Raw genomic sequence first — 25722 nt, 5'->3', positions numbered from 1 at the left:
GGGAAGGTCAAAGGGGAAGCAGCAAAGAGGATTGCTGAAGAATTCAAGAGGGAGCAGGTATGCTTGTGGGAAATGTGAGGATTTGTTAGGTGAGAAAATATCTGTTTGGCAGAAGCTGGTTGCTATTGAGAGTGGTGAGACGTGTGTGGGGAGAAGTGATGGAGGCTAATGGGCCATGGAGAAATACTTGGCTTGGGCATAAAAGGGAGGGAAGAGGAGCTCCAGCATGCAGCTGGTGGAAGTGTCAGAAGCGATTTCTTGCTCAGGGTGGTACCAACGGGACAGGTGAATAAGAGTTTGGCAAAACTTGGCTTCTAAAGCCACAAATAGTTTGGACCCTCTGCTGCAGGTCTTGGGTTTGATGTCCTTCATGTGGCCCCAGGAATCTGCTTTGTTTCCTATAGAGCAATAGGCAGCACATCTCTCATCCCCCCTGCCCTGCCCCAGCCTCCCAGGGGCTAGGAGTGTTTAAGCTTAGGATTTGGACTGGGCTGAAAGCATTCAAACACATAGTGCCTGGAACAAAACCAGAACGCAACCTGTAATACTCATGAACAAGCTACTCAGAGCTTAGAGGAGAATTTTTTTCTCCTATTGCTGTAATAGTTAAGTCCAAATAAATGGGAAGGGTATTAATTGTGGGGGAAGTGAAGCATGCTCTGAGAGAGCGGGGGCTATGGCAGCTGGCAGCTTGTTGGAGCTCAATTAGCATTAGCAGCCTGGCATATCTACCAAGCAGGGTGAGGGAAGGGAGAGGTGGGGCCAGAAACAGGCTCCTTGGGCTGGCAAAAAGTAGATGATAACAAGAAACAAGGAGAAATGTGGCAGTGCCCATTGTGGCCTAGACAAACAGTGTCTCATAAGCAACAGGATCAGCAGCTGCAGTGGCTAGAGGCCATGTGTCTGCAAGAAGGGTCTTAAAACTGTGTTCTCCAGAAGGGAGAGGTAGTGTCTGTAGAGAGAAGCTGAAAAAGGAATCTGGAAGTAGGAGTGATCATGAACGTCTGGAGGTACAACCCATGTTGATACTGAAGAAGTGAAATAGGCAGTCAGGGAAGAGACACTTCATTCTTCTGTGACTGGAATAGGAGAGATGGCCTCTAAAGCCATCAGTTTCACAGAAACTATTCTTAAAAGTGTGTTTGGCTTCCTTCTCTCCCTTAAGGCTCCCTAAATTCTAATAATCAGAAAGCATTCAGATCAAGAAAGAAGGGGAAAAAAAATCAGGAGACTTAGACAACTTGCCCCGGAAAACCCACTGCTGGTTTAGTTTGGCTAAGCCACAAAATCATCCACTTACCTGGAGGTAGCACTCTCTTACTGCAGTATGGGGGAAACTATAGGACTTGCTAACAAGACAGGGTAAGGATCTAACTGCCAAGCTGCAAAAGAGCAATCAGGCTCTGAGTGCATTTGCTGGGAATAAGAGAGGTATTTGGTATATGCAGATGCTTTCCCTACACTTGAAACAAGTTCACAGATTTGCAGCATGTTCTCACTGGATTTACAGTAAGTTTGTGATGTGAGTTTTATTACTGTAAGACTACACAGGTGCACGATAAACTGGAAATGCTTATCAGACCCTCTAGTAAAACACAGTGGGACAACAGTGTTGTTGCCCTAAGAAGCTGCAATACAGCAGGGCTGTTGCTAGGATCTTCATGTTTTCAAGGAACTTGCCCTGCCCTGAGCTGAATGAAGTCACTGGGTGCAGCTGATGAAATTCAGTGGTGACAGGGAATATAAGCAGGCACGGATTCTGTTGCATCCCACAGCCAACGAATGCACTATGATCCTTCCCTCCCTTGCCCTTTCCTTGTGCTGTGTGAATAGCTACATTGTTTTACTGATATGAAGAATGGGGCATGGGACCATGTACACAGCTGAGACAGGAAGGGAATTAGGTCAAACCCCCCATGAAACAGTGCCAAGAATATAAAAAGAGACTGCACAGCCGTATGAGGCTCCTCAGTGCTCTCTGAGGTGATTGTGTGTGTTTCTCTACTGACCTCAAAAATGGAGCAGCCCAGCAGCAATAAAATCAGAAATTTCTAACTTCCTTATAGGCAAGGCCCATCAGAGTGCCTGCACAAGTGCTAACTCACTAGGCTGAAACTCTTTAAGTACTTTTAAAACAGCCTAAAGTTAGGCTTCCAACTCCAGGTATAGTAGCCTAGATTTTCCAAATGGGTTGGGAAAGAAAAAAGCGATCAATACACGTTAATCCTCTTAAGTGTCTGAAGTTCAGAGTAGCCAAGGCATTCTTTCCTGTGAGAAACCCCTACTGAAATAACTTGTGCTCGAAATTCTTCCCTCTTCTTCTGTTCCTTCCACCCTTTACACCTTTCATTACAGGCAAGCTACTTCTTGTGCCTTTGTTTCTTTGTGTTGTCTCTATTCTACCCCCCGCCTGGCTGATGTTAGGAGGAAAATACACCATGCACAGGATAAAGATTTCTAAACCACATGTGCTTTACTTCAGGAAACAGGCAAAATGGGAAAAGTTTAATTTCCATATAGCAGTCACATACAGTCACACTTGTAGCAGGACTGAAGTGAATATTAATAATGGTAAGCACTTCAGTTCAGTGACAGAGGAATGCATACCACTATGGCAGTCTTGGAGCTCCAGTACTAAGCAGATGCTTTAGCTAGCTTCTTAGCTTCCATCTCCTTCTTAGCCTTTTCTCTCATCTCTCTTTCTCTCTCAATGAGAAGCGCTTGTTCTTGCTCCCACTCCTTTAGCTTCTGCTCATATTTTGCAATGTCTTCCACTTCACATGCTGGCATCTTTTCCTTGACAAGTTGGGTGGTTAAGGTTAAGAGGCTTCCAGATTCAACCTTGCCAAGTGAATGCAGCTTGGAGTACAGCTCCTGTCATAAAAAGTGATTTAGCAGAAAGTTAAAAGGAGAGAGCCAGTCAGTCACAAAATAGTCAGCCACAAAATACTTCTCTGTAATAACCAATACATTGCTGCCTGAATCTAACTATTAGCTGGGCTGTGTAGGCCAGGGACATACTTTATCCCACCACTGTTGTGCTGTGGTTAGCAGGTATCATTTCTTGAAATGCTAACCTTTAGAATAATTAATTGAGCAATAAAAATAAAAAAAAAAAAGAAAAGTTTCATTTTAATTAAACATTGAAATTCTCTTTATTTTTCCAAGTTCAGTTATGTGTTATAAAGATCAGCTAACCAGTCAACTACAGTAAATATAATCTGAATACCTTAGGTTTGTGTCTTACATCAAAACCAACGGATTGCTCCATACTACCTGCATTAGCATTCCTCTCAACAAATACACGTAATTTTAAATGCTCTTTTGCTAACAACATACTAAGTAACAACCACGATTTTTCTTCCCAAAAAGAAGATCTGAGGCTTGTGATCTGAGGCTTGACTATACACACACAGACTGTACAATAGCACTAAAGCAAGGGATATTTTTTCAGGGATACTCTACACTGAAACTAAGAGCAGAGCTTCAGTAAGAAAACATGCAGTATTTCTTTCTTGAGCTTTACTTATCTAGATTTTATGCAGCGTAAAAATGTTAATTCACTTAAGATAATGAATCATCCAGTGATACTATTTCTGGCTTTCTGGAATCTTTAGCCTGATGGCTCACTAACAATCTGATTAACTGCCTTAAAAGTGCAGATACACAACCAAAGAGGAGTTTCCTGAGGGAGAAAAATGACATGCCACTGAAATATTCTTTGACCCTTGCTCACTCAGTAGATAGCAACACATTTTCCTGATTTTTCTTTAAATTAAAACATTTTACTGAGCCCACACTTACAGAAATGTTTAAAGTAAGTACATGTCCTTAAAAGATTCTTTTGTGGGCCCTCTGAATAAAGCCTATTGTTTTGCATTATAGGAACAGGTTGCCCAAAGAAGTGATAAATGCTCCATCCCTGGCAGTGTTCAAGGCCAGCTTGGACAGAGTCTTGGGTGACTGGTTTAGTGTGATATGTCTCTACTCATGGCAGGGGAGTTGGAACTAGATTATCTTAAGGTCCTCTCCAATCAGAACCATTCTATGATTCTACGACGGAAAGAAGACGTAGGGATCATTCCCATTCAAATACTGTGGCAATTCAGAGGCCGTAGATAACAGGACTTCCACTTACCGCTGGAAGCTTATGCACTGTGCTGCTGGACCACAGTATTACTCTTGCCTCAGCCTCTGCTGGCAATAATCCATAAAGGCACTGCCCCTCAGCTCCTGCCTTGAGGCTCTTGCCTTGTTCTTATGCAGGAAACTATGATATTTCCTCTGAGGCCTCTCCATTTTTCCCTACCTGAGCCAACACAACTGCAAGCTTCATTGTGTTTTGCTAGACGCTTGAGGTTAGAATTGGACAGACAGCAGATAAAAGAGTCTTTAAAATACTAGACATGCAAGTCTGAGGGGCCTGGGTATTTGGCTCTGTTTGGGTGCTGGTTTTATGATAAAGAATGAAGGCAAACCCAATGGCTTTGATGTGATGGACTAACACCAAACTCAGCAATATTTAGGTGTATTCGTCTCTGAGATGTCAGTAAGTATACAATGCATAAGAAAGAAACATGAAGAGACCATACACCTTGGGTCTGGGGAAGGAACCTGCCACCTATACTCATGTTTACAGATTAGATATTCATAGAATCATAGAATAGTCAGGGTTGGAAAGGACCTTAAGATCATCTCGTTCCAACTACCCTGCCACAGGCAGGGATGCCTCACACTAAACCATGCCACCCAAGGCTCTGTCCAGCCTGGCCTTGAACACCGCCAGGGATGGAGCATTCACAACTTCCTTGGGCAACCCATTCCAGTGCCTCACCACCCTCACAGTAAAGAATTTCTTCCTTATATCCAATCTAAACTTCTCCTCTTTAAGTTTTAACCCGTTACCTGTTGCCCTATCACTACAGTCCCTAATGAAGAGTCCCTCTCCAGCATCCCTATAGGTCCCCTTCAGATACTGGAAGGCTGCTATGAGGTCTCCACGCAGCCTTCTCTTCTCCAGGCTGAACAGCCCCAACTTTCTCAGCCTGTCTCCATACGGGAGGTGCTCCAGTCCCCTGATCATCCTCGTGGCCCTCCTCTGGACTTGTTCCAACAGTTCCATGTCCCTTTTATATTGAGGACACCAGAACTGCACACAATACTCCAAGTGAGGTCTCATGAGAGCACAGTAGAGGGGCAGGATCACCTCCTTTGACCTGCTGGTCACACTCCTTTTGATGCAGCCCAGGATACGGTTGGCTTTCTGGGCTGCGAGCGCACACTGCAGCCAGCTCACGTTCATTTTCTCATTGACCAACACCCCCAAGTCCTTCTCTGCAGGGCTGCTCTGAATCTCTTCTCTGCCCAACCTGTAGCTGTGCCTGGGACTGCTCCGACCCAGGTACAGGACCTTGCACTTGGCATGGTTAAACTTCATGAGGTTGGCCTCAGCCCAACTCCCAGAATCTTCCCTGCTCTGCTGTGATACATTAGTGAAACTTACTTAGGAAAGCAACCTCTATATCGTGAAGGTACCAAAGGGCACATTTTTAAGCGGCTACATCACTGATTTTTAAAAGCAGTCTCCAGGGCTCTGAATGCAGACCATTAAAGGAGCACTGCTTTTAGAAAGGGTGTTCCCAACATTTATGTGATGAAATGCTTGCCCACTGATCATTGACACAGATGAAGGGAATTGCTCGAGGAACATTTTACTGAATAGTGAGCTTCAGCATACTGAGTCTGAAAACAGGTAATACGAATGACAGCGTCAGACAGAGTCTAAATTACAGCTCTAAAGGGTTTAACTGGAAAGAGCCAAATGCCTTCATATCCCGCTTGTGGAAGTGAAGGACATGCTTGCTCTCATACATTGCGTCCGTTAGGCTGCCATGGCTTTTTCAGGTACTTCCACGAACAGCTGTTCTGAAGGTTGGTATGAGATATGGAGTGCAACTATGTTTATAAAAGCCATGCAGAAGAAGCTACAATTCTAGTCAAGAACAGTATGTCTGGAGCAAATTCACATGCTTTTCCTCACACACTGAGGTGTATATGACCTGTGAAAGAGAACTGCATAAGCAGGAGACAGAAGCAATTGGTTTTGAGCTCAAGGAGTAAGACTGGGATGTGGTGGCTAACGCTGGGCTGGACAAAGTGCAATCAAAGTGTTTTCAGCAGAAGAAGCGCAAATTCTGTGTTGGGTTACATCACATGGGGGAAAATGATCTGTGCTGGGACAGAAGCAGTGAATGCCAACATCACCAGGTTGCTTCAGAGCTCCCACTTTCCCTCAGACTTGTATGGATTTCTAGTGAACTTCTCAGCCATGTGAACTATGCCCATAGGTGTCCAGGGGTTCAACTGGGAAGACTCGCTGGTACTGGCCTGATGGATTTGAGACAAGAGTCTGAGAACTCTTTCAGGCTTAGCTGAAACAGATTCTGACTTGAGAGCTCCTTTTCTCATCCAGAAAGCCATAAAATGTGGCTTATTTACATATAAATTAATGCTGGATGCCTAGACTTCACATGAGGACTATGACTTTCTTATATTCAGATCTTTATGGTGAGAGCTTAGAGCTAAGCATTGTGACTGTAGTTGCTGGCTCAAAGTCAGGGGACTCACTGCCACACCAGGGAATGCCTGAACTGGGGTTAATTATGAAACTTGGGAAAAGGTTGAGGTGAGAAGAAAACTACTCTCTTGGCACTAGTCTGTCCCCAGTTTGACATTTAGGCCTTGTTTTGAGCATTCTGCACTATTTTCTTCAAGGCTCAAAAATAGATAGACAATGAGATACTCAAAAAGTGTCACACTCTCTCCTTCAAAGGGCACTTGCGTTTACCCAATTCACTGTGATTCATTCAGGCATTAATTATCACATGATGAGCACCCAATGATTCCCAAAAAACTTCAATTAAAAAGTTCTAAGTGCCTATGAAGTGCGTTTAACCTGTTAAGATTAGTGGCAAATAATTTATGTAAATAATAAATTAAAGAAAGTAAAAGGGTGTGTATGTAAGATGAAACCACAGGATACTAGTCTTTTAGCTTTTGAAATTTCTTTAGAAAGCAATGGTCTGCATTCAGAACAACTGTCTAAGGTCATGACAGCTGCAATGGAAACTGACGGCATATGGGAAGAGTTCTAGGTATGCTCCTGGAACTACAGAACAGATTAATTTCAACAGATTAATTTGATTTTTACTAAGCACAAATCAGAGATGCTGAAATAAAATGAGCTCGTTATATAGCTAAGAGATGTTAAAAATACAATGCACTTATTATATAGCTATGCCCTAATGAACAACTGTTTGTGTTTCATATTATTATCATCAGCGTGATGACGTAAATATAAAACAGAGGTGATACAGCCTTTCTTAATTCCCCAAAGTACAGAATGCAACATTCCTACTTAATCATAACATAGACAAATAGACAGCAAATTCACGATGGTGTCATGCCTATCACAATTTATTTTGATGAGAAAGAGCCCACACAACGTCAGATCTCTAATCCCATACCACTTTTATAGACAGGATTGGATTTATCATTTTGATGTATGAAATGTGAAGATAAAATCCCAGGAGACAGATAAAAGACAAGTGGTCTTGAGCGTTTATGTCTTTGTAGGCTGCTGCTTCCTGCTTGAATAAGTGAAAATATAAGGTGATATCCGTTTCAAAAAGGCCAGGTAGGACTCCTGATGCACTGAAGGGGTGTCAGTCTACTAACCATATTAAACCAGCATATATATATATTTTCTAGTAAGTATTATGGAGTCCTACTATGTCTTAGAATATTTAGATAAATGAAACTCTCTTACCTTGAATCGGCTGTAGTACTCAGGTACTTTAGAATGCTCTGTTTCTTCTGATTCTGCACACTGTGACTTCTGCTCTAATTCCTTGACTTCTTCAGCTGATTCTGGACCAGGTTTTGCTTCAAGGACAGACTGCAAAATGGTCTCCAAAGCATCAATCTGAAAACTCACATTTGTCATTGTTAGCTTAAACAGCACAGAAATACAATCCAAGTAACACTGCTGTCATGTTTAACAACAACTTCAGGGGATACCACATATTTTCAGATTACTTCTGTATATGATAAAAAGAAAACCAAATTCTAGAAGGAAATGGGACTTGCTCTTGGAAGAATTTTGTACTGTGCTTGAGATCTTTGAGGCTGGACATTAAACACTCACAAGAGAAAAACGCCACCACCCTCTGCCAGCAATAAAACTCCCTGTGACTCAGATGCTGATCGGTATCTGCAGATTTGTCAAGCATTAGGCTATTATCTCCTCCTGGCCTGATATCCAGCCATGGATACTAATGTTGAATGGTAGTCACAGTGGTAAAAGCACCAGCATGACACACAATCACAGGTACGTCTAAATAAGATATTACTATGGACTGTTCGAACAATATAATCTCTAATAGATTATTAGTGTACCTTTACAACAGATGATTAGAGGTACAAAGATAGTACCTCTTTGGTGAAAAGAAGCAAGGAAATCACCTGTTTAGCAACAAGAACACTCATTCCTATCACTAATTTGACAATTTAACAGGAAAAATGGAAATGTAAGCATTTAATATATTGATATAAGTATATTTTTATTCTGTGACACCTCTGTTCTCTTCATATATGACTTCTGAGGTAGCGAGAGAACCACCCTCTCCTAATCTAATTGCATTTGTATCAGAAGAATGCATTAGCTTCACTGAGGGATTTGTTAAATTATTTTTGTTAAGTATTATTGATATAAAAGAACTGCTATATGGATGCTGGTGCTGTTTTGGGAATAACATGATCTTCATAACGGCAATTATTAGGTGAAGGTTGCCTGCATTTCAAATTTTAGCTTTCACAAATGCAAAGAGCTGTTATCCTTCTATGAATCCTGAATGTTTATCAGTAGGATAAAATAACTCTGTGTAACCTTTGACTCTGTGATGTTTTCTCCAAGCAAAAGGGATCTTGATAATTACAGTTTAGTTTTCCCAGCATAAATATATAATGATAATGGAATAAAAATTAGGCTTGTTTGAAATAACAATCCTGACACTGAAATGCAATCTTTAAACTAGCACTACTGAAACAGGATTAAATAAGCAATGAAATACAACTATGTGCTTGGAAATACGTACACTTGCTCAGAGACCTTCTCAAACAATTAAAAAACCCCAAAACTTGTCTTGCTTGTCCATAGTTAAACAATATAACACAACACTAAAACAGTATTTCTATGATTTTGTGAAGATAGTAATTGTAGAGGGAAAACAGACTCCCTTCTAGACAGGCTTTAAGCTTCCATTAATTTCTGAAAGAAAAGTCAGTGACTGATGATCATTTGGAATCACTTGAAAATGTTTATAAAACTGCTGCTATAAAAGTTCTTTTGAAAACTTCCCTTTCAGATAATGAAATTCATTCAGCCAGTAAACAATGTTACATTTTGGAAAAGAACTAAGTTCCCAAAACCAAAACTAAGTTCCATGTCTTTCTCAAATAAATCTGTGATTGTGCAGGCCATTTTTAACATGGGCCCATACTTCTCAGACCTACAATATGGATTCATTAGAATTGCAAGATTCAACCTAGTCCTGCCCATGAGATACCCAAGATACTACAGGAAAGAAGGGTTTATGGCACTTGAAACTGTTTCCATCTTTTCTGCTGCTGAATTCAGTGAAAGCTGACTGACCCCCATATTGACCTGGTCAGTGCTCCTAGACCTTCACCCTCAGGAATACCGCATTTTAGTCAAAAATAGTAATTAAATATGTTTTGCATGGATTTTAATAGTAAGTACTTTTAAGTAAGGCCAGATGATGCAAATCAATACACTATAATTACTTTACACCAGATAAGGGTTATCGACCAGCATATTTTCCTGTTTTCCTTTCTGCACTGGGGTCACAAAAATGCATTACAGAACAATTACTTTGATAATAACAAACCACCCTGGCCTGCTCTTGGTCCTCAGCTTGGTGAAACTTACACGAATTGCACTATTGTTTATATACTGCTACCTAAAATCCATATGAAGCAAAGTATCTTTTCAGTGAAGTTTCTGTGTGGCTCTCATGGTCATTGCTTTTGGGGCTCACCTACTGGCTTCGTACAGAGACACTTGCAGCATTAGTGAGTAATCAATCACAACCTTCTAAGTTCTTAATTTTTCAGTGCACAAAGTAAAAAGTGTTTCTGTGAAGAAAGCATTGCTACATTACCAGTAGTGTTTACTATTGTTACAGCATTGGTACATAGAAGGATGGGATTCTGTTGTACCACAGGCTGATGTAGGCCAATACTAGGATATTCACCTACAACCCAAAGCTACCTGAGGAATTCCTTAATTTCCCTGGGGTTTGCAAGCATAAAAGATTACAAGCATGATAGGCTGAATTCTTCAGACTTGGAGTGAGGAAGAAACTCCCAAAACCACATACCTAAAGATGTAACTCAATCTGGCACAAGTTGCATACGTGACACTTCCTTCTCTGCACTGTCCAGTATCACACAAAGCTGCTTCACAGCATGGAGCAATAGATAGGAGAACCTGCTGAGCAGTGCCCTGGCCTCTGTTTGTCAAGGGGACTGCAGAGACTGCAAGCCTAGTAATGACGCCAGCAGTGCTGTTTCTATGCTCCAGCCCATGTGGTGGTTTCCTAAGTTACTCTTCCTAAGCTGTCTAATTCCAGGATCAGCATGATGCCCCACAGCACTCCTAACCCACAAGTTCCTCAGTTGGTGCTGATTTCACAAATGGATTGAATCTATCCATCCTCCCCAGCTGAGGGCACTACAATTCTTCTAGAAATCACTGTAAAATTTTTGGACCAGTGTCACTCAGGACATCATCTCAGAGGAAACAGAATACATAGAGCTAGCCGGGAGAACAAGATGTGGTATTTGCTTCTCACTGGTAAGAAGTGTATCTTCAAGTGAGTTCAGAAGCTTGGGAAACAAAGGTGTCTTCCCATCCCCACAGGCAAGTGCTTCCTGTGACACAGACGCAGGTGTCTCTATGCAGGGGAAAGGTTTAGGAAACATACTTAAATGGTTTGTGGGAGTAACAGACACTCAACTCCAAAAACATGCCAGTAAACATCACCAGCTCATCAACTGGAGCATGGTTCTGTTCTGAACATTACTTCTTCTCTTGCCTTCCAAAGATCTCTGAAGTGTAGCTGAACTTCTCATTAGCAAAGCACAGAATTCACAGGTTTTACTGGAGTTTGGCTTCTCTGGAATTACCTTTGGTCAAGGCATTATAGCCTTCATACTTACAGCTTCTTTGCAGATTTTGCTGTCTCCTGACAATGAAGCCACATTCTCCATCACTTGCAAGGCTCTATTCAAGTATCCAGGTGTCCACATCAGTGGCATTAGATTGTATACAGCTCTTAGCCCTTTATTCAACTCCACCTTCCCTGTGATAAAAAAAATACTTCAGTGTTAATACCTTAACATTTGAGCCTGAACAGAACCCGTATAGGTTGGCGCTATTTTTCAGAAGTGACAGCAATTGTCTGGCTTCTGTGGTAAAAACAACACGCTCTTCTACAAACCTGCTCTGACAGAACTATTATTTTATTAAGGTGCCTTCTTTTTGCCCACCTTCATGGATACCACACGTTTCTTTCCACTTCCTCCCCATGCCCACTGCCTCATCTCCTAGAAATTTTGTCTAGATGGAAAAGAGGAAAAGCAGTTAGGTTTTCTGATTATCTGGTAGTTTTAACAGCAGCTCTGAGAAGGATGTCCGAAGATTTCGGACAAATGCCTCCTTAGCTTTTAGGCACTGACTGTGCAGCACCTGTGCACTAAATCTAAGGCTCCAGAGTCAACTCTTCGGCCTTTAGGGTCTCACATATGTGTCATGGCCAGACTGTATGGTATTTAAACAACACAAACTCTGGCCAATTATACAGCTTAGTACCCTTATTTCTACTTGTCTTGGGTTCAGCTATAGCAGTCATTTTTCTCCTTCTTAGTAGCTGGTGTAGTGCTGTGCTTTTGACTTTCAGCCTCAGAACAACGCTGGTAACACCGATGTTTTTAGTTGTTGCTCAGTAATGTTTACTCTGACCAAGGACTTTCTGAGTTTCATGCTCTGCCAGGGAGGAGGGGAAGCCAGGAGGAAGCAGAGATAGGACACTGCACCCAAACTAGCCAAAGGGGTATTCCATACCACAGCACATCATGCCCAGTATATAAACTGGGGGCAGTTATCCAAAAGGGTTAGATCACTGCTTGGGTCAGGCTAGGTACTGGTCAGCGGATGGTGAGTAGTTGTATTTTCTTCCCTTGTTATATCCCTTATCATTATTATTATTGGTGGTAGCAGCGGTGGTTTTGTGTTATACCTTAGTTACTGGACTGTTCTTATCTCAACCCATGGGAATTACATTCTTTCAATACTCCTTCCCATCCCTCCAGGAGCTGGGGGAGGAAGAAGAGGGAGAGTGAGCGAGCGGCTGCATGGTTCTGAGTTACCAGCTGGGCTTAAACCATGACACTACTGTAGCTTCCTTCTACTGTATAGGAAATAGGGAGAACTGCCAAAACAAAATTTTGGTTCTTGATTTAAGACGTTCTGTGCAACACGTTCTTCACTGACTTTAGCAGGATCTGTGATAAGCAGCACTAGTGACAATGTGGCTTTTTTTCTGACAATAATACCAGAGAACATGAAACTCCTACATAACAGAGGAAATGTACACCACATTGCACTTGCTCAGTACTAATTTACAACTATTGTCACTCTAAGGCTTTGATTTTTTCATTGTCAATGTAATGAATGATACTACTTCAGTGTAGCTTATGAGAGCTATACCTAAGCTTTTGATCAAATTTGCACACTGGCTATAATGAAATAAAACTATGAAACACACCTTACTCTTCTTCACATTGAAGAAAATAGTTTAGGAAAAGCAAGGTAGTAAGTGCACAGACAAAGCTTATTGAAATATGGCTAAATTAAAATAGCTGAGGTACTTAAAACTTTGTGCCTGTAGACATCTTTAATTCTCTTGAGGTCAGTTCCATTAGTGTTGGCAAGACTGTGTAATACATGACGTAAGAGTAAATAGCTCTTGATCTACTGAATGTCAATGTCATGGAACAAGTACTATTGCTCACAGACAACAGTGAAGTGCATTTGTGAAATACAGCCACTACTCAGCCAATCTATATGACATAAAAACCACTCCAGACTGAATGACAATGGGAGAGCAAAGCCCCTACTTGTATGTGTATCTCCACTGGGTAACAAACTATAGCTCCACGGAAAATCCTGCTTTCAAATTAATTTTCACATTTATCCCCCATTTGGACTAAAAAGGATGTTTTTATCTTACAGTCATGATAAATATGAATCAGCATCCTAACTCTGATACTACACATCATATTTTGAGGCCACATTTTAAGAAAAAGTGCACTTTTCATTACCCTCAATACATTCTAACATAAAATACGATGTGGTAATGGAAAAGCTGCATAATCATATTTTAAAGGTATTAATTACTTTTGTTTTGGGTTCCCATGACAACTTTCAAGTAAATTACCATTTTGTAGAGAACGACAAAACCTGTCTGCACTAAATTCAAAAATTACTTACCCTGTACCACATTTCCCTCTAATTCTGAATATACTCTAACTGCTCTTTAATAGCATAGCATATCATAAGTAGTAAAGACTACTTAACAGATACAGGGAAAAGGCACCGATATCTGCTGTTCACAACAGAAACATTAACTTTACAGTGAGAAGTAAATGTTCAAAGATAGTGTTTTTCAGACTGTGCTCTCTAAACTTCTTGAGGTTTAAGGACTATTTTAAGAAGCTTACTAACTAGAAAGAGAGTTTACTGTCCACAACCTTAAATTTGTGTTATGGAACTCTGTACTTTTGTGCTTGTTTTTTTTCAATTTGTTGGTCCACAAACCAACCAACCCTATTTCTTTCAAGAATATCTTTATATTTTCAGCTGCCAATTCAAACCAGCAGGGAGTCTTAAAGGAGGTTCCAAAGCTGTCTGATAAAGGATATACCATTCAAATCAGTACTATCCTCCAGGCCTGCAAAACAGATTCAGTCTTAACTCTGAAACTGTTCCTTCCACTACTTCTCTTTTCCTTAGCTTTCTCCTTGATTACCTTTTAATAAAGTGAAGATGCCAACTTAATTCAGCCACTGAAGACAAGAGGGAAAAGATGACTGTAAGGGAGGTAAAACTTACCAAGGAATGCATAGCCATACAGCTGGGAGCTAAAACCCACAGTACTTGTTTGCTTGAGACCTGTGAGCACTAGCGATGCTCCAAGATTTTTCTCCTCTTCCCACTGCAAATGATGTGAACTAAGTAAGTGTTCCTTGACAAACACAAACATAAAATGGCAACAGCCAAAGACAGCACATAAGGCTTTCATCAGATGTCTCAGCAGTAACAAATCACTAAACATGTCTAGTGGTCAGAGTTACAGTACGTACATCCCAAGGAATAGCACACAAAACATCGAGGAACACCTCTCTTTCCAGAAGGCAGAGGTTAATCAGTGCATTTCCTTCAAAACACAGGGCTACATGAATTCACACTGTTCAAGCTAAGCTCTGTCTCTGTCCTGTATGTCCTACCACTTGCTTCAGACTAACACTGCTGAAGAAAAGATTCCATGGCTTCTGTGCTAGAGTAGCCTTTAAGTATGTGGACAAATACATGGTTCTCTATTTCTCACTAGAATAGGAAAATGCCGAGAGAAGAATATGCTGCTAATGGCAGCTCTGAGTCCAAAATCTTTATCGTGAAAAGAACATATGCAACTCTCCAAGGCCCCTGTATGCCTGAGGATTAGAAGTACAGCTGTCTCTCCAGCTAGAGAGAGTAGTACCAGCTGTCTGAGCCAGACCACCAGTGTTGGTTAACGAATGGCACCCTATCAGTAAATACGTTAAAACCACAAGAGCAGTCTGAATTTTGTTTTGCTATGGGATAGTTCAAGACCAGAGAAGCACAAACATTGAGGATAAATGTCTCTTTATTGCAAGTGAAAGGAGATGAACAATTCCCATTGCTAAGAAAATGATAAAAAGGAAGCTAAAAAAAGACAATAGATTGGAGGAAGTCTGACTTGCTAACACATGGATTTTGTGGCAGAGTACTTGTGTCTTGTTTATTACCTTATGACCTAAAACAAGTATCTGTGGCAAAACATCCAAGTTTTCTGAAAAATTCCCCAAGGTACACTCGGTCTTAAAAACCACAAAGGTTCAACCTTCTAATTTAATGCATTATTCAAATATGTCTTTTTCAAAGTATGGTATTGTTTCATGTCTCCATTTGGGTGCTGAAAAAATTTGCATCTTATCATCTGACAACAAAATACTATCGCCTAACATCCAGGCAAGGTATTTTTCTGACCCAGAAAAGCAATACAAGGAGATAGGGCCGTTTCATCCTGAATTCAGCAATGCAGCTACATCTTATAGGAAAATCAGACGCAACTGGAAAAACAAGGCTTATACGGCCTAGGTTCTTTTGTGAGCTAGCCCATTTGGCTCCACAAGCTGGAGGAACTGCAAGAACTTAATGTTAACAGCTTTCAGTGGCAGGTAGCAATCACAGCGATTGTTTGCAGCAGTCAAGGAGGCAACTTTCTGGGGACAGCCAAGATCAGTCAGGCTTTCAGTGGTTTTTACAACAGCAGAAAAATCACCACTGTCTATCACCACTGCTATACGCACTAAGGACTAACATAGTCAGATGCACAAGATTCAGCTCTCAAAGTTAAAAAACATTTTATCAGGCTGCTGAACCCTAAGCTACTGCCAATGGTCTGTCTGCAGCAGCAAACTGGCTGACCTGTCTCACACCTTTGAAAAAAGAATGGGATTTTCAGGAATAGCTGAGCAGACCTCATAATTCTGTTTACCATCACTTCTTAAATCAAACACAGAAAAATGGTACTGAGCGTTATGAGGTATTGAACAGTACTCTATATAATGTATACACCAAAAAATATGGCTTATTGCTGGCACTGGATAGGCTAATTTCAAAATGCCACAGCCATACACTATTAAACATCACAGCTGTACAAATACGCTTGCCTTAAATGTGTCGTGTCCACACAACCCTTGCTTGCATATTCAGCTTTCATGAAATGCTATAAATACTGACAAATTCTTATCTTTGCAGTCAGGCTATATGAACACTGACAAACACAAGGGGAAAATGAAGTTTTGTTCCTTCTGCTTTTCATATACAAGTGCTTATGCTTATTTCTGTGGATTGAAGCAGAATACAAAACATGGCAAATGCACATCTGTTTTCTATAGTGAAAACTGAAATAACAATCCAGTTGAGTAAAACCTTAAGGCATCTGTAACATGTATTTTGGAAGATGCTTCATGTAAGGCAAATGGAGGCTTCAAGTGTTTTCCTATGGATGACAACATGCTACTGAAGGCTTGTGCCAAACTACATGAAAAGTACATGGCTAAAGTGACAGACATAGCAGAGCCCTTTGCTGATACCTAACTGAGCCCCTTCTGCAAAGGAAGAACACAATGCCACTTCTGAAAGCCTGAACTGTCATACTGGCCTTAAACAAGCATGATGTGAAAGAAACCCCTAATCCTTGGAGACAGGAGAGATGCAACAAATTAAGCTTTAAAACAAATACATACTAGAAACAATACATCCAAAGCCAAATTGGGTAGCAAAAATCCTAGTGAAAATGCTTTATAATTCTGCAATATCACCATTATCAAGGTCTAATAATATACAATAACCACCTAAACAGTCTCCTATACAAGACATGACACAGTTATTTTGTTAACTGATAAAGCTGTCTTTGAAGTGAACTGAAATGTCTTTTCATAATCTTCCACTGGGCATACATTACATTTGAAAATCGCAACACATCTTCCTTTCCAGAGGAAGTGGCAAAAAGGGTGACAAGTGATTTTATGGCTTTCATATTTTGTGTTTCTTTTTTTTCTTCTTCTGCAGCTGTAAAACTAATGACAAATAAAAAAAGAGTATTATTTTTTCCCAGGTAAACTTAAGGGAAATAAAATACATTCATGATTGAATACCCAACTGACACTTAGAAACAAAGGTTTTTGTGCATCATTTTATGTGGTCAGCTTACCGTATGTTCATGCTTAGTTGCCAGGTGCTGGTGTAAAACATAAAGAGAAAGAAGCTGTGTTGATAATTCATCAAAACTTTCTTGCAGCATGATCTCTGTTACTACTGACACAGCATCTAGGGAGGAAAACAATACATAATCAGCAACTGCAAATTTACACAGTTCACGTTCATACCTGCTCATGTTCATTGATGTTTTACTGATGCAAAATGTTTTGAAGTACTTAGGGAGAAAGTTAGATTTCTTATGACAGGTAATGTGGAATGAGTCTTACTCGCTTGGGTTACTCAACATACTGCGAGAAGGAAGAACGGGTTGAATAGCATGAGAACACAGCAGGGATCTTTCCAAACTTAGCCCTACACTCTTCAACTGGCTCTTCTTTGCTCAGCCCTTCAATCATTAACATTAAAAAAAAAAAATCGGAAAAATTACTTCTTCATTCTTGTGTTTAGATTACAAACAACAGAAGACTCGCTTAAATTCACTGCCTTAAGGTGACAGGAGAGTACAATGGAGAAGAAATGTTGTCACAGATCACCCACAGCACTCACTGTATTCAGCAAATAGTGCTTGGAGATGCTCCACAGGGGGTCCCAGTGACACTCCCTGTCAGGAAGGACAGTTTGTTAAACAAAGAACTCAAGCATATCACACAAAGAAATACAGATTGAATAAGGGGTACTTCAAAGATAGGGGAGCTCACAAAATAAAATAAAAATATGTATTAATTTGCCATTTAGCAAAACTTTCATGACATAAAAGCTACAGACAGTGGGCAATTCTACTGTCTCTTTCAGTTATTTGTTTTACAAGAGGCTTAAGCAAAGAAAAGCTCACTGCAAGTCTACAGTACCAGAAAACCTGCAGTAAAATTAAAATCTTAAATATTTGTCATCAAACATAAGAGGACTATTTAACACTTAGACAGTCAGTAGTAAAAGACAGGCACCCCAACACAGCAATTCAGCATAGCTAGTTCTCTCCAGTGACAGAGAGAAAGTCTAAACACTTTAGCTATGCAGCTTTTTGAATAACTAAATGTACAAAACATTAACTCTACCAACACACATTTTGATTCTTATAACATTCTAATTGTCACTAAAAACTCATATGATGTTGTCAGCATGCAAGTCAGACTTGCAAAAAGTGGAGAAGTTGATTTATATTTGGAATGGGATTAATCACAGTAGAAACTATGAACTGCACATTTCAAAATTAGGTAACGAATAAAAACCCAACAGAAATGAGATAAATAAACCTGCAGAAAAGTAGCTTAAAGAAAAAAGGCATTATGTTTTTAAGGTGACTTCAAAGAAAATATGGCTGAAAGCTTTTAATTCAAAGAAAGGCTCTGCAGATGTAGGAGCATACAACTAATGAATGATGCGGAACTGCATCCTCACGCGGACATATTTTCTTACCTTCATATTTCTTCTGCTTTATAAAACAATCCAACAAAATATTGAAAGTGAAATTATCTGGAAAAATTCCATACTGAACCTGAAGAAAAGAAGGAAAAACCAGTGTGAAGATCTGCTTTTCCAAATCTTCCCAAGTATAGTACTGCAGGTTATCAGAAAGATCAAAACCACACCATTGCACACTGATGCTATGTGACACCCAAGTAACCCAAGGAGATTTGCACAGCTTCTGTGATGTAGGCCTTCTAGCTTCTGATGTACTGGCTTTGCTTTGGCACTTCATGTGAGCCTTTGGGATCAGGAAGGGCACTGCCTATCACGCTTTTATGCTTCTGCATCTAGCATATTTTGGACACCACACTGTTTAAAAACAAGTCTTCCTGGGAAAGAAGATAAAATTCAAGTGCAACATTAATTTCAGTTTTGGTAAAGAAATATCTGAACTTAAAACCATAGTCTACAGGACCTGGCTGCAATAGAGATTCCAGGTCAGCCATATTTTCTCAAAAAAGTTGATCAAATATATTCATGACTTTTCCTTGTAAAAACTTACCTTGTTTTTTAATGTGTATAAGGCTTTGTCTTGTGCACCATATTTTAAGCATTGTCTGATCCAGCTATGTATGGTCCAGTCTCTCAAGTACCAGCAATTTGGACTATGCCGAAACCTAAAGAATGATAAATGGTCCAAGTGACAATATGACTCTTTGTTTTCACAGAAACAAATTCTGTAATCAACAAACTATGAGTTTCAGAACCCCTGCCTTTCATAAGCTCAAATATGTATTTGCTTTAGAAATGCTTCATCAGTGAGGCATGCCTCATGCAAGGAAAAACTGCTGGAGAGCCCTCCCCTGCACCAGCTGCCTTGTTCCCAACTGATGCTTCTTTAACCTGTTCTGATTCGCCTCATGTCATGGCTTCAGCAGTCTTCCCAGGCAACCTACTCGAGCGCTCAAGCAATTTGTACATTTAAATACTCCTCAGTTCAGCCTCTTTTATTCCATCCTTATTTAGACATATACATTTTGCTTTGTATTTGGATAAGTGGTGACAAAAAGCATATGGAGCTTTACCTTTGGCAAAGACTCAAAAAACAATTAAGAGCCAAGTGGTAGGAGTTGCTGTCATGGTTCTGGGCTGAATTTCACACCCCAATGTGAAGAGATGCATGTAATCCTTCTCAATTCAAACTGTATGCATGAAAAATGGGCTCACTCCCCAGCACTTCCTGTAGAAAATGCCAGTGACTGAGCTGGTCTCATGTGCAGATGCTTACAGCCTCAAGCCAAGCTGCAGCACCATTTGTAGGCAGTACTGGCTCTTCCATATGAGTGAGCATGCTTTCCAGAACATTTATCAGATTAACGTGGCCACCAACATTCTTTCCCCCTCAGTGAATCTCCCTGTATTGCATCCCATGGCTAAGGGCTACAAAGATGACCAACCCCGGAAAATTACTGCAGCCCAGAGAGCCTTCAGGATGCAGAAGGCATTTGTGCCAAAAACCTGCTAAATAACTACACAATGTCTAAATATATGGGTTTGTAAGGAGCACATGAAACCTCCCAATTAAATTAGAATTTAACAGAAAAAGAAAAGCATGCTTTGAATATTAAATTACAAACATCCATTTTGTTGCTCTAATTGCTTTCCATTTTCTTCCCACTGGAGTTCAAATATTGGGAACAGCAAGAACATATATTTGCTTTCATTAAAGTTCTGTTTCAATAATGCTTGCAGGAAGCATCAATTATAGGCATTTGGACTTAATCATATTTTAATGAAACAATTATCTAATTGCTACAGACTGTTTCACCAGCCATTTAAGATGGGTCAGACTGCAACACTGGCACCCAGCAATAAAGCTGCCAGCATTTTTAAAGTTGCTTCATTAAATGGTTAATATTGTTTCGCAAGGGGAAAATAACAGACTTGTCTTATAAAAACCATGACACTGATGCTCTCAAAGACTTAGGCCTTTCTTTTGATATAATCTTTGGCATCCTTCCTACTAATTAGTTACACAGGAAGGAAACAGACATTAAAGAAAACCCCAACAAACCAAACAAAAACCCCAAAGGTTTTAATGGGTTTGAATATTCACTTTTTTTCAGAGCTATATTTATTCTCTTGAGTACACCAAAGTGAAAGTGAGCACTTCAATACCTCCTGCACCTTGGAAATGTTACAGCCTACTGTAATGGTGAAATGCTTCTAGGTTTCAAAGTCAAATTGCACATTAACAGTAAAGGCTTAACAGGGATGTGATGAGGTCTAGAACTGAGATGCACAAAATTCAGAGGCATGTTATAAAATTATATAAAACAAAGAAATCTTCACGTGGGTTTTGCAGGGCTGAGACTGATCTGAGAGTGTGTGTGTGATAAGATTTATCAGTTATAATTACTATATGCTACTATTAAGATCTTTATACTCAGACCAGGTCCCCACTGTGATAAGTACTATGTAAATAAAAAGCATACAGCTTCTCAGCCAAATAATTTTCTAGTTAATTCTAATAATTAACTACAAAACAGTTGCCTGGGAATGAAGACAGGGGACTGGTGCCAATATTCTTCCGTCTCCATGTCAACAAGAATGCAATGCATATGCATGTACATGATCTCTCAAAACTGGATACTTCCATTAATCCATGATGTGGTAGAAGGAGAATTGGAAGTGAAAGGGAAACAGGCACATTGCAATCTTCAGTTGTTTCTGATCCATAGAATGCTGGGTTGAGCTCAGTGTCTCTTCTACTAGCTAACAATAGAAATCAACAGAGTATCTGTTTTTACAGATAACCTAGACAAACTAACCAAATATTATGGCAGACATTTTGATTTGAAAGGGAATCAGGGAAAAGAGGAGATTGATGGTCATATTGACAAGCATTAATGTCATCATGCTTCTCTTATTCCACAAAACACAGAACAGGATATAATTAAGCAAGGCAGTATGTTCAGGACTGATGAACAAAACCAGAAGGAAACTAAAACAACAGAAAGCAGAAGATTTAGAGTGAAATAAATTTAGGAAGCCTCTAACAATTGCTGTGTATTTAATGGAAAGACCAGGAGGTTACCTTGCAGATGTTTGCTGCTGAAACTCATTTTTCTCAGAATTAATACAAAGCTAAGAAGCACATGATTCTTATAATGTGTTCAGAAAAGGTGAGTATTAGAGGAGCTCCTGAAGTGTCCCTGTTGGTATACTTCAATGTTAATGACTAAGGAATCAATATGGTCATCCTTCCAGTCATTGAACTGAGAACATCTGTCCCCACAGGGAACAAGAAGGGCATCTGTAAGAAAATGAGTTCCTAAAATATTTTTATTGTGAATCTAACAGCACACAGTGCAACAGTACTAGAATTCCCCTTGTTTTGGAAAATTATTCAAATTATGTAGTCCAGAAACTTGATTTTTCATTAAACCACCACTTTCTACTTGCAAATTACTATGACCTGGAAGAGATACAGTGAGTATCAGTACCAAGCAAGAAGGACATTTTTATCCAAGCAAGTGCAGAGTCTCTCTTGCTCACAAACTGGCTGCCACATTGGGCTAAGAATACATTTTTAGTTTATTAATTTCCTGCATATGGCCCTGATGCATATTTACAGTGCTGAAGTACTCATGCTGTGTTAAAAAACTGAACAATGGAGAAGTTTATCAGGTGTTGAGAGTGCTTCTACTTACAGGAGTGCATGGCTTACTTCTATTGGTGCCCTCCCACACTGCAGAAAAGCTGAGTTGCTTCACTTCTTTACTTATTTTATATAGTCTTTCAAATTTATCTGGTGCCATCAAGTGGTGATACACTCTAGTGCTGCTTTCACATACCTTGTATTCTCAAGGAAGTAATACATCCACTCTGACAGTAAAGAAGCACCATGCGGCTGGACTGTATTCTTTTCTCTAGGTTTGGTATTAGGGAGTTCTTGTTTTGGGGACAATCACAATAAAGAAGATGGTGAAGGAAAATTTTCTGGATTACAGAAAAGCAAATTCTGCATAAGTTATTACTTCTACTACCAGGAACAGCTCTCCTGTACAGAGGAAAGCAAGCTCGGCAGATATGTTCTAATTCTTTCATAAGCTGATGACAAGCTCCCATTTTGTACTATGTGGCTTTCTTAAGGGTTGATCCAATTCCTGGTACTGCCAGAAGCTATCCTTGTGCAACACATTATGTTTTCTTCCCTTTTCCCCTCTCCCTTCCCCCATCTGTGAAAAGGGATGAGTTTCTTTCCTTTCTCCAAATTTATCTAACCTAATGAGGGAGTGTTTTGTAATGATCTACAGATCCAGTGCATAGAACTGTATGATCTCTCAGGTGTCCAGATTTCTCCAAGACATTCTAGATTTCACCCACATTGTGCTTTGCTGATTTTGCATTACCATATATAAAACCAACTCCATAAATAAAGCCTCTTGTACTATGACAGCAGCCTTCAAATATCTGAAGAGGGCCTACAAGGATGCTGGAAAGGGACTTCATCAGGGACTGCAGTGACAGGACAAAAGGTAATGGCTTTAAACTTAAACAGAGGAAGGTCAGGTTAGGTGTAAGGAAGAAGTTCTTTACTGTGAGGGTGTTGAGGCACTGGAACAGGTTGCCCAAAGATGTGTGTCCTGGGTTCAGCAGCAGCAGTCAGTTTTTCTCCTTCTTAGTAGCTGGTGCAGCGCTGTGGTTTTGACTTTCGGCCTGAGAATAATACTGATAAAACCGATGTTTTCAGTTGTGGGTCAGAATGTTTACCCTGACCAAGGACTTTGTGAGTCTCATGCTCTGCCAGGGAGGAAGGGAAGCCGGGAGGAAGGAGGGACAGGACACCTGACCCAAACTAGCCAAAGAGGTATTCCATACCACAGCACGTCATGCCCGGGGATGTAACTGGGATTTACCCGGAAGGGCACATTCTCTGCTCTGTCGGGCTCGTTTCCAGTGGGTGGTATTGTATTCTCTTCCCTTGTTATTTCTCTTATCATTATTATTATTGGTGGTAGCAGTAGTGGTTTGTGTTATACCTTAGTTACTGGACTGTTTTTATCTCAACCCATGGGAGTTACATTCTTTCGATTCTCCTCCCCATCCCTCCGGTGGGCAGGGGAGAGTAGACTGCATGGTTCTAATTTACGGCCTGGGCTTAAACCACGACAATGTGATAAATGCTTCATCCCTGGCAGTGCTCAAGGCCAGGTTGGACAGAGCCTCAGGTGACATGGTCTAGTGTGAGGCACCCCTGTTCATGGCAGGGGGTTTGGAATTAGATGATCTTAAGGTCCTTTACAACCCTAACCATTCTATGACTTGATGCTGCTCTTCTCTGATCTTAAATTTTAGAGACTCCTGTACATCTTTTGCCACATTGCAAGGAAGTGGAGAAACCAGCAATAGGACACTGAGCAATCTCCATTCTTTCATTATTTCTAATGTACATTGTTTAGATGCATTATTGTACTTTCTTCAGTTAAAAATAAATAAGTTTCACATGCTGCTAGTACCCTTGTAGGACCTAGTTCAGGAAAGGAATGAACCTACCTAGTGGTATGCACTGTAACTTTCTTACACCTAAGCTTCAGATCTTCATTACTGCTGTAGTAACTAGAGGGAAATACAGGTTTGCAAGTTGATTTGCTTTAATCAGGAGGGGAGAGTGTCAGATTTCTTCTCATCCACTTAAAATTCTAAAATCTCCTGAAGCAAAATGTAAGGAGACTTAAAATGAGTAAGTATCATAAGAAATGTCTCTGTGAGCCAGGAAGAAGCTCTCTCAATGGAATGAATCCAAAGCCACACTATGTTTTGCACAAGTCATACAGGGCTGTGAAGCTCCTTGGCAATGCCATGTTTTTTTATTCCCAGGCACATTTTTTAAGCTACAGTGCATAATGATCAAATGGATACCAGGCAGCCTTAGCTTGGAAACTGAAAAGCTAAGGAAACGTCACCCAAAACTCACCCTTTGTTTGTGATTTCAAGCCATAAGTCTTGGGAAAAATCATCTGCAATTTAAATTGCCCCAGAGGCATTGCTCATGTGTCAGCGTCAAAGGCAACAGCCCTGTAAAAAATCTTTGTTGACTGAAATTTCCTTTAAACATGAACAAAACCTCATTTTTGTCACATTCTTTGCCTGCATCTTAGCCTACACCTTTCTTTGTATGCATAATTTTAAAAATTTCATATATAAACATCAGTCCTATAGCAAACACCTCATGCATTAACTGACTACACTCAAGCAAAAACAGAGAGAAAACTTTTCTTCTGTGTTGAAATAAAAAACTCAACCAGCACACATAGTATACGAAATCAGTTACGAAAAGCAGTAACAGGACAGGTGTAGTAAAATAAACAAGTCAACTATAACAGAGGATAGTGTAATGCTGAGGCAGAATTGTGCTCTTACACATGAAGAGAAGCCATTTGAAGATTCCCTGAACAAAGCCCACATTGAGCCCTTATTCTGTTTTAATTTTATTGACTTTCCCAATCTTTGATTTCAAACTAATTTAGCTCGATTTCTTTGGCCACCTCCACATGAACACCTATTTCCTGCACAGTGTCTTTCATTCAGGAGTTGCACCACTGATGAATATGGCCTCAAAACAGGTCCAAATGATCAATTTTTAGATATAGGTGGTTTTTTATAGTTTTTTTGGCTGTGCAGAAGCACAGTCAAACATCAAGGCTGAAGCAGACATAAAGAATATCTACAGTATTGGGGCTTGCTTTCCACTTATACCACATTCACCTTTTATATATCTGTCTGCCTCAATGTTGCAGGTTTACCTGTGTCTTAAATCCTTATGGCCCAGATCTGGGAGAGGAGATATTCTGTGTAGAAGTACATACTATATAGCCATTTAGAAGGTTTCAGGATATCAGCTTGGTAACCATCCTCTTCTAACAACTGAATGGACTGAATTTATCATTCAGTAATCACAGAGTAGTTACCGCATTGCTCAAAACCCCACTCCTGCACAAGAAAACAAAGCTGCTCTAGGCCTCTTTCCAATGACGACTATCACACAGAAACACACCATATAGCGGCTAGGATCTAGTTTATCCTTTACTGACCTAGATACTGTGAAAGCCAGTTATTAGAGTTGATTAACAAATGAC

At 40.1% G+C, this 25722-nt stretch overlaps 1 protein-coding gene across 1 annotated transcript in view; it reads right to left on the bottom strand.

Moving 5' to 3' along the window:
- Positions 1–2574: 2574 nt before the first annotated feature.
- Positions 2575–25722, bottom strand: part of MRPS27 (mitochondrial ribosomal protein S27) — a 51148-nt gene continuing 28000 nt past the window's right edge. Inside the window, exons 5-11 of the mRNA XM_080637951.1 lie at positions 19143–19257; positions 18590–18668; positions 17166–17281; positions 14255–14357; positions 11302–11444; positions 7829–7984; positions 2575–2874 (exon numbers count right to left, since the gene is read on the bottom strand). Coding sequence (XP_080494077.1) covers positions 2635–2874; positions 7829–7984; positions 11302–11444; positions 14255–14357; positions 17166–17281; positions 18590–18668; positions 19143–19257 — 952 coding nt within the window. The 3' untranslated portion in view covers positions 2575–2634. The remainder of the gene's footprint in view (positions 2875–7828; positions 7985–11301; positions 11445–14254; positions 14358–17165; positions 17282–18589; positions 18669–19142; positions 19258–25722) is intronic.

This window comes from Psittacula echo, assembly GCF_963264785.1.
Source record: "Psittacula echo genome assembly, chromosome: Z".
In the NCBI taxonomy this organism is placed as follows: domain Eukaryota; kingdom Metazoa; phylum Chordata; class Aves; order Psittaciformes; family Psittacidae; genus Psittacula; species Psittacula echo.
Note: the sequence above shows the minus strand (reverse complement) of the source record. Positions and strands in the feature narration are given on the sequence as shown.